The 17015-nt window shown below is 33.7% G+C and overlaps 1 protein-coding gene across 2 annotated transcripts in view; it reads right to left on the minus strand.

The window, feature by feature from the left end:
• The window catches only part of arhgap22 (Rho GTPase activating protein 22), a 44995-nt gene extending 35059 nt beyond the window's left edge, over window positions 1-9936 (minus strand). For both annotated transcript variants that reach the window (XM_056471314.1, XM_056471313.1), the window contains exons 1-2: window positions 9731-9936; window positions 1295-1494 (exon numbers count right to left, since the gene is read on the minus strand). In XM_056471314.1, coding sequence (XP_056327289.1) covers window positions 1295-1494; window positions 9731-9773 — 243 coding nt within the window. In that variant the 5' untranslated portion in view covers window positions 9774-9936. The remainder of the gene's footprint in view (window positions 1-1294; window positions 1495-9730) is intronic.
• Between the last annotated feature and the right edge of the window lie 7079 nt (window positions 9937-17015).

Genomic DNA, 17015 nt, shown 5'->3' on the forward strand with positions numbered 1-17015 from the left:
GCAGAATTCTGGACATTTTAGGAGATTTAGAAATCACGGCCCAATGCAATTTAAAATCCCAAATAGAGGACATGTCCGGAAAAAAAGAGGATGTATTGTCACCCTAAATAATGAGCTGGTCAGTCTAAAGGGCCTTTCTTTTCCGCGTGTCCTCGCGCTCTTCTCAAAGTTACTACCAAAGTCAGAACAGGTACAGTTTTGTGTCCAGCATGTCTCTGTGGGCCTGCGCAACACGTGAGTCTGTTGGGGAAGTGTTCAGGTGTGGACTGTGGAAAGCTCTGGTGTTGACCTAATTGTAAACGTTTTCTAAAAGGCCTCGCCCACTGTGCAGCTCTGCCGCCATTCGGTGCCTTGCGTTGCTTAGCAACATGTACAAAACACCCTATGTAAAGACCGCTTTACGTGAAATAAACTGCTGAGAACTACGGTCAGTAGATTTCCAACGTAACGCACAGTGAAAAACAGTGTGAGGAACATGTTGTTTTATCGTGACCAAGTGAATTAAGTCATCAATTAAGCTTATTAAAATAAATTCGCACATGTGCGACTAAATAAATTTTCCAGTTTGCACACGTCTATTTTTAGGCGCAAATGCGAGCAAAATGGTCGCACTGTCGAGCCCTGTAGAGCATGTCTTTGGACTGTGGACTGGAGCACCCGGAGGAAACCCACATGAACACGGGGAGAACATGCAAACTCCACACAGAAATGCCAACTAACCCAGCCGAGACTCAAACCAGCAACCTTCTTGCAGTGAGGTGATTGTGCTACCCACTGTGCCACCGTGACGCCCATATTTTCATAATAGTTATTAATAATTATGTAAACACTTTAGATTATAATGCAGTGAAATTCATATATTTTGGGAGTGATTTTTATGAGCACTGTATAATAATCATAAGGACCTGAGAAAATACGTTGTTGTCCTCTCACATGATTCAGGTTGAGCCTATTAATTTGTAGATGGTGTGTGTTTTTTGGGTTAAACTTGAAAAGAGTAAAGTCATTAGATATCTCAGAATCAATGCTTAAATCAGTAAGAGGAATAACATATTGATTATTTTAGAGTTACAGTTATTGATCAGATATGAAATAAAAGGTCATGGTCTTATTTTATTTATTTTTTGCAACATTAACCATCACCTTCTTTAGACACAATGGGGTCAGTTTTTTTTTTTTGATTAATGCTTTTTAAAAAACGACAACCTTATATTTCAGGGAAAATATTTAGTAATAAATCATCTGCCTGTCTTTATTTTTATTCTCAATTTGCTCTGTCCTCTTCACGCTGTACCTGTGGTTTGGTTTCCTCCTCATCCTTGTAGAAGTAGAGGTGGTCGGTTCGGAGCACAAACCAGCGCAGTTGCCAGTTCTTCATGATGCTGCGCTGTTTCTTCAGCCAGCCGGCCTTCACTACCTGCTCTTGGAGGCTTGGGGACGATGGCCTGCTGGACCCACGGGACAGTTCCCCCATGACCATGCTCTTAGACCTCGCTGAAACAGTAAACACACACAAACAGGTTAAGACTTTATGACAGTTATGTTCACATTCAGTTCATCCAAACTACGTGTATCAGCCTCTGTGAGTTTGGGCATGCATAGTGTCGTCCACTAATATTCATCATTCATTCATTCATTCATTTTCCTTCGACTTTGTCCCTTATTTATCAGGGGTCACCACAGCGGAATGAACCGCCAACTTATCCAACATATATTTTACGCAGCGGATGCTCTTCCAGCCACAACCCATTACTGGGAAACACCCATACATGCTCACATTTACACACTATGGCCAATTTAGTTAATCCAATTCACCTATAGCACATGACTTTGGACTGTGATTATTAGCATCCTTGGTAAATTTGAGCAAACAAAACTTTGAAAATGTCTTTATTTTATGTTCATCATTTGTATAAACAGCATTTTTTTATCAAGAACAATTATCTTGGTTAAATATATGTAAGTGCTGCTTGATTGTCAAAAATAAAATCATAATCACGATTATTTTTTTGGTCTATAATTGTAATCAAGATTATTTAAAACTATTGAGTGGCCATATGACCATAACTTTTTAATTGATTTATTTGAAAATTACTTAAAATAATGATAATCATGTTTGGCAGCAGGAATTGAGTGTGCTGTCACTTTAAGAGCAACACAAGTCCAATTTATTGTTACACACATGCACGATTATTTATGCATGTTCACTTATTACTCATTTGTATAACATCTCTTTATTGAGATTTTGTTCAAGGTTTTACAATAAACCTTGTATGTCGTGAACTGAAGAGCGGGGGAAGGGGGCGGAGGGGTATGGGTATTTTGGCCGAGAAGCAAACTGAAGAGCTGGGTCCCTGGTCAGTACTACCAAGTTCGGCAATCCGGGGACTGTACCAAAAAGCTGAGGACTGGGGTGGTGGGGGGTGGGGGTGAAATGCCGGGAGATTTTCTGGAGACAACAAAACAGGAGATGGGTCTGAAATACGGGAGACTACCGGGAAAAATTGTAGGTTTGCAAGTGCCCATCTCAACCCAACACAATTTCAGGAGGCAAAATCAATAACCAAAAAAATTATCAAGAATCACAGCTGCAGAAATGCTGAAGTTAGCTACATGAGTCTTGAGGTCAGAAAATCTCCAAAACTACAATCTGACATCGTCTACATCAGCAAAAACTCTTTGAAAGGGTTACAAGAAAAAAGCCTCTGCTTTCAACCAAAAACAAACTCAAGCATTTTCTTTTTAATGGTTAATATTATAAGTAAATAGATCAATAGGTTACACAATAAAGCCATTTTCTCCATCTTTGTTTTTACAGTGTTTAGCAGATATGCCAATATTAGTAAAGAGCACTGTACAGTGTATGCACATAATAATGCGTAGAAGTATTGGGCAAAGCAAGCAATTTGCTCACCACAGCTGAAAACAAGATGTATCATGCGTGCCTTATGACAGTTATGTAAAGGGCAATTTTTGGGTTTATTCTTGAATTGAAATTCCCCTTGTGTTGACCAGAGACAACCACAAACCACAGTAAAGCGAAGGGTTCGGGCAGCTGTTTTTGAGAGGTGTGTTCAGTGTCATAAGCAGCAGCTGCATTATAGTGTTGGGCCGGAAGGGAAAAATCAATCCTGTCTTTCCGGTGTGCTGAGAGCAGCAAGAGAGAGTCACTCCCCATCTTCATTTGTACAAGCGTGCTTAGGATCAATCTGGATCTCCCTCTTTATGTTTCATTTCACTGCTCTTATTTGCAAAGTCATGATTGATTTTTTTTTTCTCTCTGGGCTTTATTAGAGTGGTTTACAATCGCTGGGTCATTTCTGCTCTACTGTCCTGCAGTAAAATGACAAAGAAAAAAGGTCTGCCCTTTGATAATATAAGAAAAAAATCAGCACACACAAAAATAATAATACTGTAGAAATAATCTAAAATAATATAAAAGCAATAAAACAATTTTCATAGAAAAAATTGTTACATTTTGTTTTATGCTAATATAAGCTTCGGTCTTGACAAACTTTTGTTTTTTTGTTGTTAATATTGTTGATTGATTTCATTATTTAATTAAATTATTCAATAAACTTTTTATATTAATGTAAATTTAATATAATTTATTATCTAGACTGAATAAATATATAATAATAGCTAAAATGAATAACAAAAAATATTTAATTGTTAATTATCATAATTAGAGCTGTAAAGCTTAACTTCTCGATTTTAAGTGAATAATCGAATCTCTTGGAGACATCCAATAGATTAATAGGTACCGAAAAAGTCCACAGAGGTGGGGTGATCACCAGAATGGGGAAGTCCCAGAGTAAAATAAGAAAATACAATACACCTGTGTTTTGGAATATGGAAAAACTGTCTTTACGCTATTTTTATATCATTGGTCTTTATTTTATTTATGCTTGTATCTTTTATTCCTGTCTATGTAAAGCACTTTGAATTACCACTTTGTTTATAATGTGTAATATAATTAAACTTGTCTTGCCTTGCCTTGCCTTTAATATGATTAATAAATATGATTTGTTTAGTTTCTTATTGACTGAATTAAATATGAATAAATATATTATTATTATTATTAATAATAATGATAGGCGGCACGGTGGCACAGTGGGTTGCACTTTTCGCCTTACATCAAGAAATTGGATTTTCTGTGTGGAGTTTGCTTGTTCTCCCCGTGTTCGCGTGGGTTTCCTCCGGGTGCTTCAGTTTTTCCTACAAGTCCAGACATGATTCAAAACAAGCTAAATTGTAGTGTATGTGTGTGAATGAGAGTGTATGGGTGTTTCCCACTGATGGGTTGCAGCTGGAAGGGCATCCGCTGTGTAAAACATATGCTGGATAAGTTGGCGGTTCATTCCGCTGTGGCGAGCCCTGATTAATAAAGGGACTTAGCCAAAAAGAAAAATGGGTGAATGAATGATAATAATAATAATAATAATAATAATAAATATAATTTATTATGGTAATTTTAATTATGGTTTATTATAATTTATTTTGTTTGATGTTATTTCAATATATAAAAAGATATCTGAAAAGCTTTAAATATAGTTGAAAAAAGTATTTAAAATACATTTGTTAAACCTTTGTTTTATTTTATTGGAAATACATATAATCAAAATACCTATAAGATTATATAAAATATATACACATATTAAAATATATTATTATAAAAAACTATTATAACTTCTCTTTCTGTAAGTCATTTTAACATTAGCCAGTTTCTCAGTGTTAACATCCTCCAGGAAGTGATGTCAACACAAACAACACAAGAATTAGGTTTATAGGTGAATTCTGTTTTTGTATATTTTTCTTTTTAATTATTTGGTTTTTCTTACTCTAAAATGTTCTATGTACGTTTTTTTAAATTTCCAAATAATATACAAAAAGTATTACAAAATACAAAAATATAACATTATATAAAATGTATTTATAAAAAGATAACCTCATTTAAGTGAATTACTATCCTCAAGTTATAATAATTATTTTCCTCAAGATATTACTTTAATACTTTCTTAAAATATTATAAGTCGATTCTTTTTCTTTCGTTTGAAGCAGAAAACGCAGAGTATAATAGAAATGACTTGAGCACTGTGCATCTGAATGAAGGGCTACAAATACTGGCACTCTGATTCAATCACTGTAAGTAATGGAGGCCTCATCAGTGTTAATGTACACCTCACAGAGAGGAAGAGGGTGGGAGAAAAGCCCCTAAAATCATCCCGCCCCTTGAACAACGTTCCCTAGGGACACACAGAATAACATTTCTCCTTATTACTCGTAAACCAAGTGGCCAACTCTCAGTAGCTTGCAGGTTTTGGAATAAACAGAGGATCTAGCATAGATGTTTTCCCTCCATTCATCTGATTTTCTGCTCTCAAAACCTAAAAATACAGAAAGTCTAAGGGGTCCATGCATATTTCATTCACACTCATATTTTGGAATGATAAATTAGCCTTTTTTATGTGTCTGTTCCTTAAATATCCATCCAAGAGATAAAGACTTGCGGAGAATTATTAAGAATTAATATCAACAATTAATCTCTGCCTGAAGTGATCAGGCTGCTTAAAATAGCCATGTAATAAAGAGTTTCATATAAGACATGTTTTATGAGGACACCTTGAGTGTGGCTTGAGGAACAGAATAATAATGAATGCTGTGCAGATCTTAGTTGGTTTGGATTAGTCTATAGTTATACATGTATCTTTTTATATTATACAGTAATTAATTCTACAATTACAAAATTAACATTTTAAGGATAGTGCAGCCCCAAAATACTGATTACATTTAATACACAATATTTATACTTTGCCACTAAAGCCTTCAAACTGTTTTACTCATTGTTTTATAATAAAATATATTTTACTTGTAAGTATTAAATCTATTATTATATATTTTATTAAGTATAGAGCAGAATGGGTGTTATAGGTCATTTTTACATGAATATAAGTATGACAAAGTTATGACATTGACATTGTTTCTTAATAATCAGGGTTATTCCCTTAAAAATAAATACACAGATGAAATCTTCATCGGATTAAATTGACAAATAATTATTTGTGTTATTAAATGTAATCATGAATTTATCCGAATGAGAATGCAACGTTATTTCATTCATACTTTCACTTGTAAAAAATAAATAACGCAAATATTATTTTTGTCAATTTAATCCAATGAGATAGCATTGTGTTTAAAATAATAATATTAATATAAAATATAACATTAATAAAACATTTTATTTTATAAATTTTTTTGATGGATAACCCTGATTTTATAAAAAAAAAATTAATGCACAAAGGTAAAGCACACATCGGAAAGGTTATTATAAACTCTCATCATTTTCTCAGAGTTCTCAGAGTGAAAAAATCACAGCAGTCTGCAAATGAAAGCTGGCAGTGTCTCTAAACCTGCTGTGCTGAATATGTGCTGTAGCTGCTTAAAACACAGTGAACCCAAAACCCTCATCAAAAGTGACACAATCCATATGCAGGATGACAAACGCAGAGCCAAGCAGATAGACAGGGTGCTTCAAATGCTCCTGTTTGCTTTATGTTGCACAGCAGGGCAGAAATCAATCCACAAATAGCCTCTTACAACAACTGCTGAAGCAGACAAGCCTATTCTCCGTTTAGAAGGAGAAACCACCTGAAAAATCAAGCAGTAGCTGTTCATTCAGATATAAACGTGACGTTGAATTGGATTTTTTTTTGTGCAAATTTGATCAGTGATAATGCTGCACTTCATACAAAAGCACCTATCGACCATTTATTACTGTTAATACATTTTGGCCATTATTAATGTTGTTTAAAATTATATTTTTTGCATAAAGTAGAAGTTGCTATGTTTTTAAACATGTTTATGTTAATTTTTTATGTTTAGACAGCACAATACCAATGTTTTAAGAATCATTTAAAAAAATCAATATTTGTTGGAATGACACTGATTTAACAAATTCATTTTTTTCTGTATCAGTGTCATTGCAAATAATGATAATAATAAAATCATATACAATTGAAGTCAGAATTATTAGCCCTCCTGAATTATTAGCCCCCCTGGATAGCCCCCCCCCCAATTTCTGTATAACACATTTATAAACATAATAGTTTTAATAACTCATCTCTAATAGCTGATTACTTTTATCTTTGCCATGATGACAGTAAATAATATTTTACCAGATATTTTTCAAGATACTAGTATTCAGTTTAAAGTGTAATTTAAAGGCTTAACTAGGTTAATTAGGCATGCTAGGGTAATTAGGCAAGTTATCATATAACGGGTTTGTTCTGTAGACAATCGAAAAAAAATAGCTTAAGGGGGCTAATAATATTGACTTTAAAATGGCTTTTTAAAAAAATAAAAACCGATTTTATGCAATGCAAATAGGACTTTCTCCAGAAGAAAAACTGTGAAAAATTCTTTCTCTGTTAAACATCATTTGGGAAATATCTGAAAAAATGTTACAGGAGGGCTAATAACTTGGACGTCAACTGTATATGTGCTGTTCTATTGATCTAATCCATAAATTATTTCACATTAAAACTTATGGTACAGTGTGAATTGACCTTATAGTTCTGTGTATTAATACAGTTCTGTGTATTTTACATATTTACATGTCTTATTGTATCCCCTAATAGCTTTTCTCGTGCAGGTGAAACAGTTTGACATTCAGCTCTTATGATTTATTGCATCTGCAAGTCCCTTGATTCTAAGTGTCCAAACTACAATTCATCATAGACCAAGAATAGAACAAAAGTAGAGTTCATGCACAAGAAAAAAAATGACATGGAAAAATAATCACTTATGCTTGATTTCTCTGCATGAAAAATCACACTACGAAACATCAGCCATGTGAAGCATGATCGTCATGTGTCAAGACCTGAATCAGAATTTCTTGGTTAGCTAAAAAACAGTTGCACTTCATTAACCACTAATTTAGTTGAATTTACAGCACTTTATTAATAGAAAAATACAAGTTCTAACGTATATATTGATGTCGCTGGCTGACTATTTATTGTCATCTTCTGTTTTTATGTTGAATATACAGTGCTCAGCATAATTGAGTACACCCCATTTTAAAAATGTTTATTTTTATCCATTTCTCAGTGAATATAGGCAATGTATTTTGGTGCATTTAAACAAAACAGATTCATTAAACATATATATTTATTAAAATAATATTTTAGTCACCAACCATACTTATTATACTTATTATTACTTACCATATATTGAAAGATAAAACAATTAAATTCAAGCAAAATATTGCTTAAAAAATTACAACCTACACAATTTCAACTACATTTTTTTATTTATTTCCTTCTCTTGACTTTTCCTCTTTTTAAAAATTGTATTTAATATTTTTCTATAACATAAATTTGGGTGTACAAATTTTTAGACCGTTATCGTAAGTTATTTTGTTAGATAAGCTCCAGATTTTGGCTTCAGTACTGACTAATCTATTGTATATGCACAAATACAATATTGTATAGCTTCCTATTAAAAATATGAATTTAAAAGAAAGACTTGTGAGGGGTGTACTTATATATGCTGAGCACTGTATACAGTATGCTACATGTGTTGTATATTTCTGTTTATAGAGACAATCTCTTCCTTTAATTATTATTATTATTATTATTATTATTATTATTATTATTATTATTATTATTATAGTATTGTTTTGTTTTGTTATTTGCATCAATGTTAAAATTCTTTTAAATTTTGAATAAAATGTTTTTAAAAGATTTTAAAAAACAATAATGTTTTCATTTTTGCAATTGAGATTCAGGTTCATTCCACTAAATATTGATTTCCAAACTCTTCTTAAGTTAATCGATTGGCATTGTGTTGTCTAAAAATTTAAATAAATGTCTGAAAACATTTTTATTCTATGTAAAAAATGTACAGAACAACGCTTTTTGTTTGAACTTAGAAATAAATATAATACATAGTTTACAAACAAATTGAGAGAAACTGACAGTTTTCAAGTGGTCTCTTAATTTTTTTAATAGCTGTATATGTTTGTAATTGTACACTCTCAGAAATAAAGGTACAAGATCTGTCACTGGGGTGGTACCTTTTCGAAAGGTACAATTTTGTAGCTAAAAGGTCCATATTAATACCTCAAGGGTACATATTAGTACCTAAAAAGTACAAAAGTGTTCCTCTTAACATTTTTAGGTACTATTATATACATTGAGGTACCAATTTGGACCCTTCAGGTACAAATGTGTACCTTTTGAAAAGGTTCCACCCCAGTGACAGCTTGCGTACCTATATTTCCGAGAGTGTACATAAAAATATGTCGTGATTATTCACAGATTTTCATGCATACAGTATTTACGAGAATATATTGACAAAGACATTAATAGACATAACAAGGATCACAGTGCAGCCCCAAAATACTTCCTGATAGAAGAAAAATAGAAGTTCCTGACCAACAAGAATTCTTGCTTTTTCTACTTGAAAATGCGAAACTAAATTAAAAAATCAACGATATGATCATGTGTCAAGACCTCAATCATGACTTCCTGCTTAAAGAGTGTGACACAAATAATCCAAAGCCCACTTACACTCATTAACCACTAATCAAGCTGAACGATGTTACCAAGCAACCGCCCAGTGTGCTGGATCACTGCCACAGAAACACACATCCCATCAGCTGAAAACAGCCCGAACGAGGGTGATGATGCTACAAATGCTCTCAAAAAACAAGACATCACACTAGCCTTACCTCTCCTAGACTGTCTGATTTTGGGACTTAGCATGGTGTTCATTTCTGAGCGCTGCTGTCCTGCATCCACATGTTGGGATGGGCACTCTTCTCTCCTCCTGAACCTCGCCCTGTTGCACCTCTTCCGGCTGCTCTGGACAGCATCTGTCTCTCTTTCTCCCTCCCTCCCTTCCTACGTCTTTCTCTCTTTCTCTCTCTCCTGTTTTCATGTCCCACTGGCCAGATCCACACCAGCGGCTCCTCCCACTCTCATCATGCAGAGGCAGCCGGAGGAGAGAGAGAGAGAGAGAGAGAGACACTCACATCCAGCCTTATTCTTACCCCACAGCAGCCAAATTAATTCCACTCCGGACCGACCATTAAAGGCCTGGATGGTTACACTCAATAATTCAGTGAAGCAGAAACAGAAGGCCTTGTGCCATTTACCCTCCTCCTCCTCCCGCCTTTTATCCTTCATCCTAATTGGCTCTTTAGCCTGGTGAATGTGCATGTGCTTACGCTACTACTGTACTGTTTGTACTTCTCTATTTGTCTTTGTTATGTTTGTCTTTTTATTGGCCGGTATTCAGTGTTTCACTTTTTAATATAACAAAAGAAATTGCTGTTAAAGGGGTAGTTTGCCAAAAAGTATTCATGAGAATTTTTTTACACAGATCTAGCTCTAGAAACAACTCAAAAGTAAACCAAAAGTAGTCTGTATGAGGTTTACAAGAATCAGCAAAAACGGCATTGTAAATATTTTTTACAGCCTAAAACTTGTCTGAATATTTACACAATTATTCCATGTTTTAATTTTAACAGTAAGTAAATGAAACTCGAAAATAAAAGTAAAATGTGTTCTGTAGGTTTGCTAAAAATGTTTTTTTTTTTTTTAATAAATAGCTTGATTATTGTAGTTAACTGGACATGCACACACGCACACACACACACACACACACACACACACACACACACACACACACATATATATATATATATATATATATATACAGTTGAAGTCAGAATTATGAGCCCCCCTGAATTAATTAGCCCCCGTTTATTTTTTCCCCAATTTCTGTTTAACGCAGGGAAGATTTTTTCAACACATTTCTAAACATAATAGTTTTAATAACTCATTTCTAATAACTGATTTATTTTCTCTTTGCCATGATGACAGTAAATAATATTTGACTAGATATTTTTCAAGACAATTCAGCTTAACGTGACATTTAAAGGCTTAACTAGGTTAATTAGGTTAACTAGGCAGGTTAGGGTAATTAGACAAGTTATTGTACAACAATGGTTTGTTCTGTAGACTATCGAAAAAAAATAGCTTAAAGGGGATAATAATTTTGACCTTAAAATGGATTTTAAAAAATGTAAAACTGCTTTTATTTTAGCTGAAATAAAACAAGTAAAACTTTCTCCAGAAGAAAAAAGTATTATCAGACATACTGTGAAAATTTCCTTGCTCTGTTAAACATCATTTGGGAAATATTTAAAAATGAAGAAAAAAATTCAAAGGGGGGCTAATAATTCTGACTTCAACTGTATATGGGTACACCCTCCACAAATCTCTCATTTAAATTAATATTTCTATAGGATGTTTACAATATTATATTTGTGCATATACATTAGTTTAATCAGTACTGAAGCCAAATCTGGAGCTAATCTAACAAAATAATTTAGAATAATGGTGCAAAAATGACTAGCCCAAATTTATGTTAGGGAAAATTATTAAATAAAATTTTCAAAAATAGCAGAAATCGAGAGAACCAAAATATTTATACAATATTGTTGAAATGTGTTATTAAAATTTTTTTTTTTTGCAATATTTTGCATGAATTAAAGTGTATTATCTTTCCATTTGTAAAGATGTTCTGTGACTAAAACATAATTTTAACAAATAAATCTGTTTAATAAATCTGTTTTCTTAAATGCACCAATATATATTACCCATATTCACTGAGAAATTGATAAAAATATTCATTTTCAAAATGGGGTGTACTCAATTATGCTGAGCACTGTACATACAGTAGGTGAAATCTTCATCAGATTAAACTGACAAAGAATTGTGTTAATACATTTTACATGAATTTATCTGAACGAGAATGTAACATTATTTTACCCATACTTTTACATTATTTTTTGTATGTATAATCTGTATAAGTAATAGAAAAATATGAGTAAAATAATGTAGCATTCTTTATTACATTTAATTTGTTTATTATTTTTAATCAAATAACCTAGATTTTAAGAAAAAATGAATGCCTTCTCATTCAGACATATTCATGTGAAATGTAAATGTAAATTAAACAGCAAATAATAGTATATTAGTAGCAAAAAAAATATTTTTGCACTCTCATGGATATTTTTTTACACAGATCTAGCTCTAGAAACAAACAAAAAGTAAACCAAAAGTAGTCAATAAATTGCTTGATTATTATAGCTATAACTGGACACGTATTTTGATTACTAATATTTATTTTAACCACAAATTCAGAAAAGCTGACTGTGCTGACTGATTTAAAAAAAATTGCAATAAAATGACAAACACAGATTAGTTAAAAAAAACATCTGGAAAAAAAAATCCAGAACTTTAATATACTGATGAATTTATATGGGCGTTTCCCCTCTAAAACATTCTGCTGTTGTGTTCAGTTAAAAAAAGAATATTTACATTTTTCCAATATCCGATATGATTATATGATATTTTTTGCTTTAAATATTAACCTTTTTATTTATTCCTAATTTTTTTAATTAATCAGAGAGTAACAGTTTACATTACAATATCCATATTACACATTGTATTTCCCAATAGTTGCAAAGAATCCATTCATTTAATACCAATCTAGCATTCAGTTAATCAGCTCGAACACATCACAGCCGTTATCCTAATGTTATGACTGTTAAAATAATTTTCCATTCACACTGTTAGTAATATAGGTTACAAGACATGGAAATCAAATTACTATTAAGGTTTCAGTCAAACAAGATGATTGAAAAGTCACATAATTACCTAAAAATCTGCATTGTTTCTTTGGTAGTGGTGAGCACTCAGAGTTGTACATTAGAGCTTACTATGTAACATCTTAAATTACGACGAGAATCAAACAGCCTCAAATATTAGTGCAAGCAAATGGAGAACTAAAGATTTTAATGTTCACCAATGTGACATCTAGCAAGATACTCCCACTCAATGTCTTAAGGAAATGAGGGAGGAGAATGATTTTTGCCAAATGAAGATCTAACGAATCTAATGTACATCATAAAGACAAAAGTGTACCAGCAAAAAATAACAAAAGTGGTACTTGGTAGAAAATTACTCAGTAACCCATCCAATTCACATGATCAAGTCTAAGAAAAAAACTCATGTGCTGAACTGCATTATAAAAGAGGAAATCTCTCAAAGCTAAAAAATGTCAAGTCACAAAAAGGCTGGTGGATTGACAGACACATCTAAGGAAATGATGACTGCTAAAGAAGAAGTGAAAACAGCAGTGCAGTGGTATAGGGCCTCTTATTTTGCTGTTAGTTGGATGCTGTTTAACACATTACAGTTTCACATATCCTACTAGTTTAAGTAAGACTCAGGAAACTAAGCATACGATAGGGGTGGGCAATATGGGTTTTTAAATTAAGAATTTCTCATTATTTTCATTTTGCTTTTGACAGCAGCACAGTACAATGGTTGAAATGACACCATAAAACTAATTTCATTTTAAATAAAATTCAACCACTTTCAAGGATCTGTGTTTGTTTTTAAGAACTTTCTAGGTCTTGAATTCATGTCTGAAATTCAAGTACTTTCAAGAAGTGTGGGAAACCTGTTTCTAGTATTTATTGAGATAACAATATAAATGGCTACAATTTATATGTCATAAAGGCCTGTAGCTTTAGACATACTATAAATGTACTATTTTCCTTTTTTTAGTAAAAATATTACCTAATGTAATGTCTCTTTCATTCATACTGGACACTAGAGGGCGAAAATGAGAAAAAGCAAGATAGAAATGGATAAACTGATCAAACATGTAAACAAACCATAGGGTATGCTCAAGGACTTTTAACTGTCAGTAAGCCAGCTTAAGCGCTTCTGGTGAACTGTATTTCAATTATAAAACCGCCATGTTTACGATATGGTTTCTTTAAAAACTAATGGTCTGATATACCATATAAAGTCAAGTAGGGCCAGACAGAATCTGCGGATGTTTTTTTGCTATTTCTGCTGAGAATTTTGGTAAAAATCTGCAGATTTCTGTGAAATTATTTTGGGAATATCATAACTAAAATCTTAATATATGAAATAAAAAATAATATCTTTTTAACTTGTATTTAATGTTTAAAATGCAAGTCCAATTAGATTCACTTTATTTGGTAAACAAAGCAAGTCTCTCATATATTATATCTACTAAAATATTACTGGACAAACTGCATTGTACATAAATCAGATGAACATTTTCACATTAGTCAATAATATTACTGTAATTAAATAAAAAACTGAATAAATGTAGATTTACACACTTTACTCAAGTAAATAAACAGAATTAATGATGGGCTAAATATCTGCGAAAAATCTGCAGAATTCTGCGTGCGCAGATTCTGTGTGGGCCTAGTCATAAGGTTCCTTTTACAGCGTCGATGTTGTAATGTAATTAAAACATATTCAGTTAAATAGACTTAAGCGTACATTTAGTTCAGAGATGCCCAAAGTTGGCCCATGTTAATCTTTGATTTGGCCCATCCCATCTGAGAAAAGAGGGAGAACGATAGGAATGCTTTAGAGATTGTCAGTTTTAATTCAGTTTAACTCTTTGTTTGTTTTATTATTAAAAGCAAACTGAAATTAAATGTTTCAATTGAATGGTGCAAATTAATCAGATTTTGTTTAAATGCACTGTCACCTGACAATGCAGAGCAAATCAAGTCAAAGGCAGATTTTGCTTGCATTCAGCATTGAACTCCACTGTGCTATAAATGTGAATGTTTATGTTTTTATTGCAATAAGTTATCATTTAAAAAGTTATACTCCATTAGTTAAAACAATTTAAAGTATTGTTTTCTATTTTAAAAATATTATTAAATAAGTTACGAAATTAACTATGGAAACTTGGTATATTTACCTTCAGCCCATGGCTCCCAATGATATTTGGTTTTTGGCCCTTCATACGAAAAAGTTTGGGCACTCTTGATTTAATTGTTAGGGCATAAAACAAGATGAAAGACTGTTTAAAGGCAAGTGCCATCAGGAGCAACAGGTAAGCACAGAAACTCCAAATGTTCATATTTTAAAGACATGGCACAGAACATTGAAATTTAATGCCGTGCTTATTGTCCAATCTGAGACCTGCTTTATATAGTATATCAGACAGTGAAGATCATTGGCTGCATCTGAAATGGCATACTATTCGAGTAGGTAGTGCTACATTTGAAGCACCAGTAGAGCTCACGTGATCCTCTCTCAGCTCGCTCCGAGGCCGGTTGTATTTGTGCTGTATATACCTAAACAGACCTGCGTTTGCAGCAGGTCACCACCCAGAGCGACAGGCAGCAATAAAGTCGCTGCTAGTGTGATTGAGGCATCAGTAATATGGGCGGCACGGTGGTGCAGTGGGCACCGCTGTCGCCTCACAATAAGGTCTCTTTGGTTCAGGTCCCGGCGGGGTCAGTTGGCATTTCTGTGTGGAGTTTGCATGTTCTCCTCGTGTTCACGTGGAACCTACGGGTCCTACAGGTGCTCCGGTTTCCCCCACAAGTCCAAAGACATGCACTATAGGTGAATTGGGTAAGCTAAATTGTCCGTAGTGTATGTGTGTATGTCCTGGTCCACCAGGTTGAGCGTTGGGCTAATGACCCACCTCGTAAAATCGAGATGTTATGAAACACCAACATGCTGTGGCTAAATATCAACTTCGATATAAACAGCCCTGGGAGTAAGTCAGTAGTATGAATGTTAATAAGGTTTTCTACCGGGGTCAGTCACGGTTGTTGCTAGATCATATATGGATGCAGCCGGAAGTTTACGATAATTATTTATATTATTTATTAAATTTCACATTTATTGTATTTTTTAACGCCTACCCCCACCCCAACCCTAAACCCAACCGTCACAGTACTGTCAAAATATTAATTATTGCTATACAGTGTCTGCTATAAATGCTGCTATATTAATGTGCATATCGCACTTCCGGCTGGCCGCGTATCCAATCTAGACTTTACCGTCAGTCACTCCCATTTTTGGATTTTCTTGCATGGCATCATGGGATAGCGTAGCGTCCATGAGATGCCAATAGTATCTGGATGCAGCCTTTATGATGCAAGCTGAGATTGCATCACTCAGCGATGCAGTGTCAGACACAACGCACTCGGAGCGAGTGACGACTGTGAGGGGTAGGGTTAGGGGTAAGCCCATTAAAAAGCATTGGATGTAGCTCAGATTGCACTGCACCAGGTCTGCATCCAGACCTCTCTCATGAGATGTGCACTTCAGAATCTTGTCAGAAATAGTAGGTCATCCGGGTACTTCTTAAATACTGTTTTTCTATGAATTCGGACATACTACTTGGTTCGCATATTGTTTTTGACGTATTATACAATATGGAATTATGCAATTTCGAACACAGCCATTGATTCTTAAATGCAGCGATTTTGTAATGGCATTACAGTTCACCGAAAGCAAGTGAGCTGGCTTACTGAAAATTAGACGTCTTTGTGCATCTACCCCATTGATTTTGGCATTATACATGTTTTTTGTTCTTCAGGCCATCCTGGGTAATTGTATAATAAAATGCTAACTGACCTAGCTTTTTACACTTTATAGTATACCAAAGTGATTTCAAACACTTGACTGATGCTTTAAAGTGAATTTGTGATGAAAGTATGTTAGTAAATCTGTAAACAGCCTCATGCATGCAAAACCGTATAGTTGAACTGTATAGCTTCTGCACTACATTTATTCGTTGCACGGAGTGATTGTAGGGTTTATCATTAATAATATGGGAAGGCTAATTCTTATCTTGAGTATATTCAAACAATAAGATATTGCCCATCCCTAGCGTGGGACCAAATAAACCGGCAGTTAGACTGAATTAGCATTTAATCCAGTAATAGATTGTGGGACTGAAGATGAGCACATGATGCAGTGATTCACTGTGAAAGACTTTTCAGAAACTGATCCCCTGTGCAGACTAACAGTGTCTGGGAAAATACAATAAATGGCCTGAATCAAACCCTCTACTGGATGTCACATGGATAACCTTGAATATTTAGTTGCATTAGTAGGACTATGCCACAATAGCTCTAAAAT

Source organism: Danio aesculapii, chromosome 13 (assembly GCF_903798145.1).
Source record: "Danio aesculapii chromosome 13, fDanAes4.1, whole genome shotgun sequence".
NCBI lineage: Eukaryota > Metazoa > Chordata > Actinopteri > Cypriniformes > Danionidae > Danio > Danio aesculapii.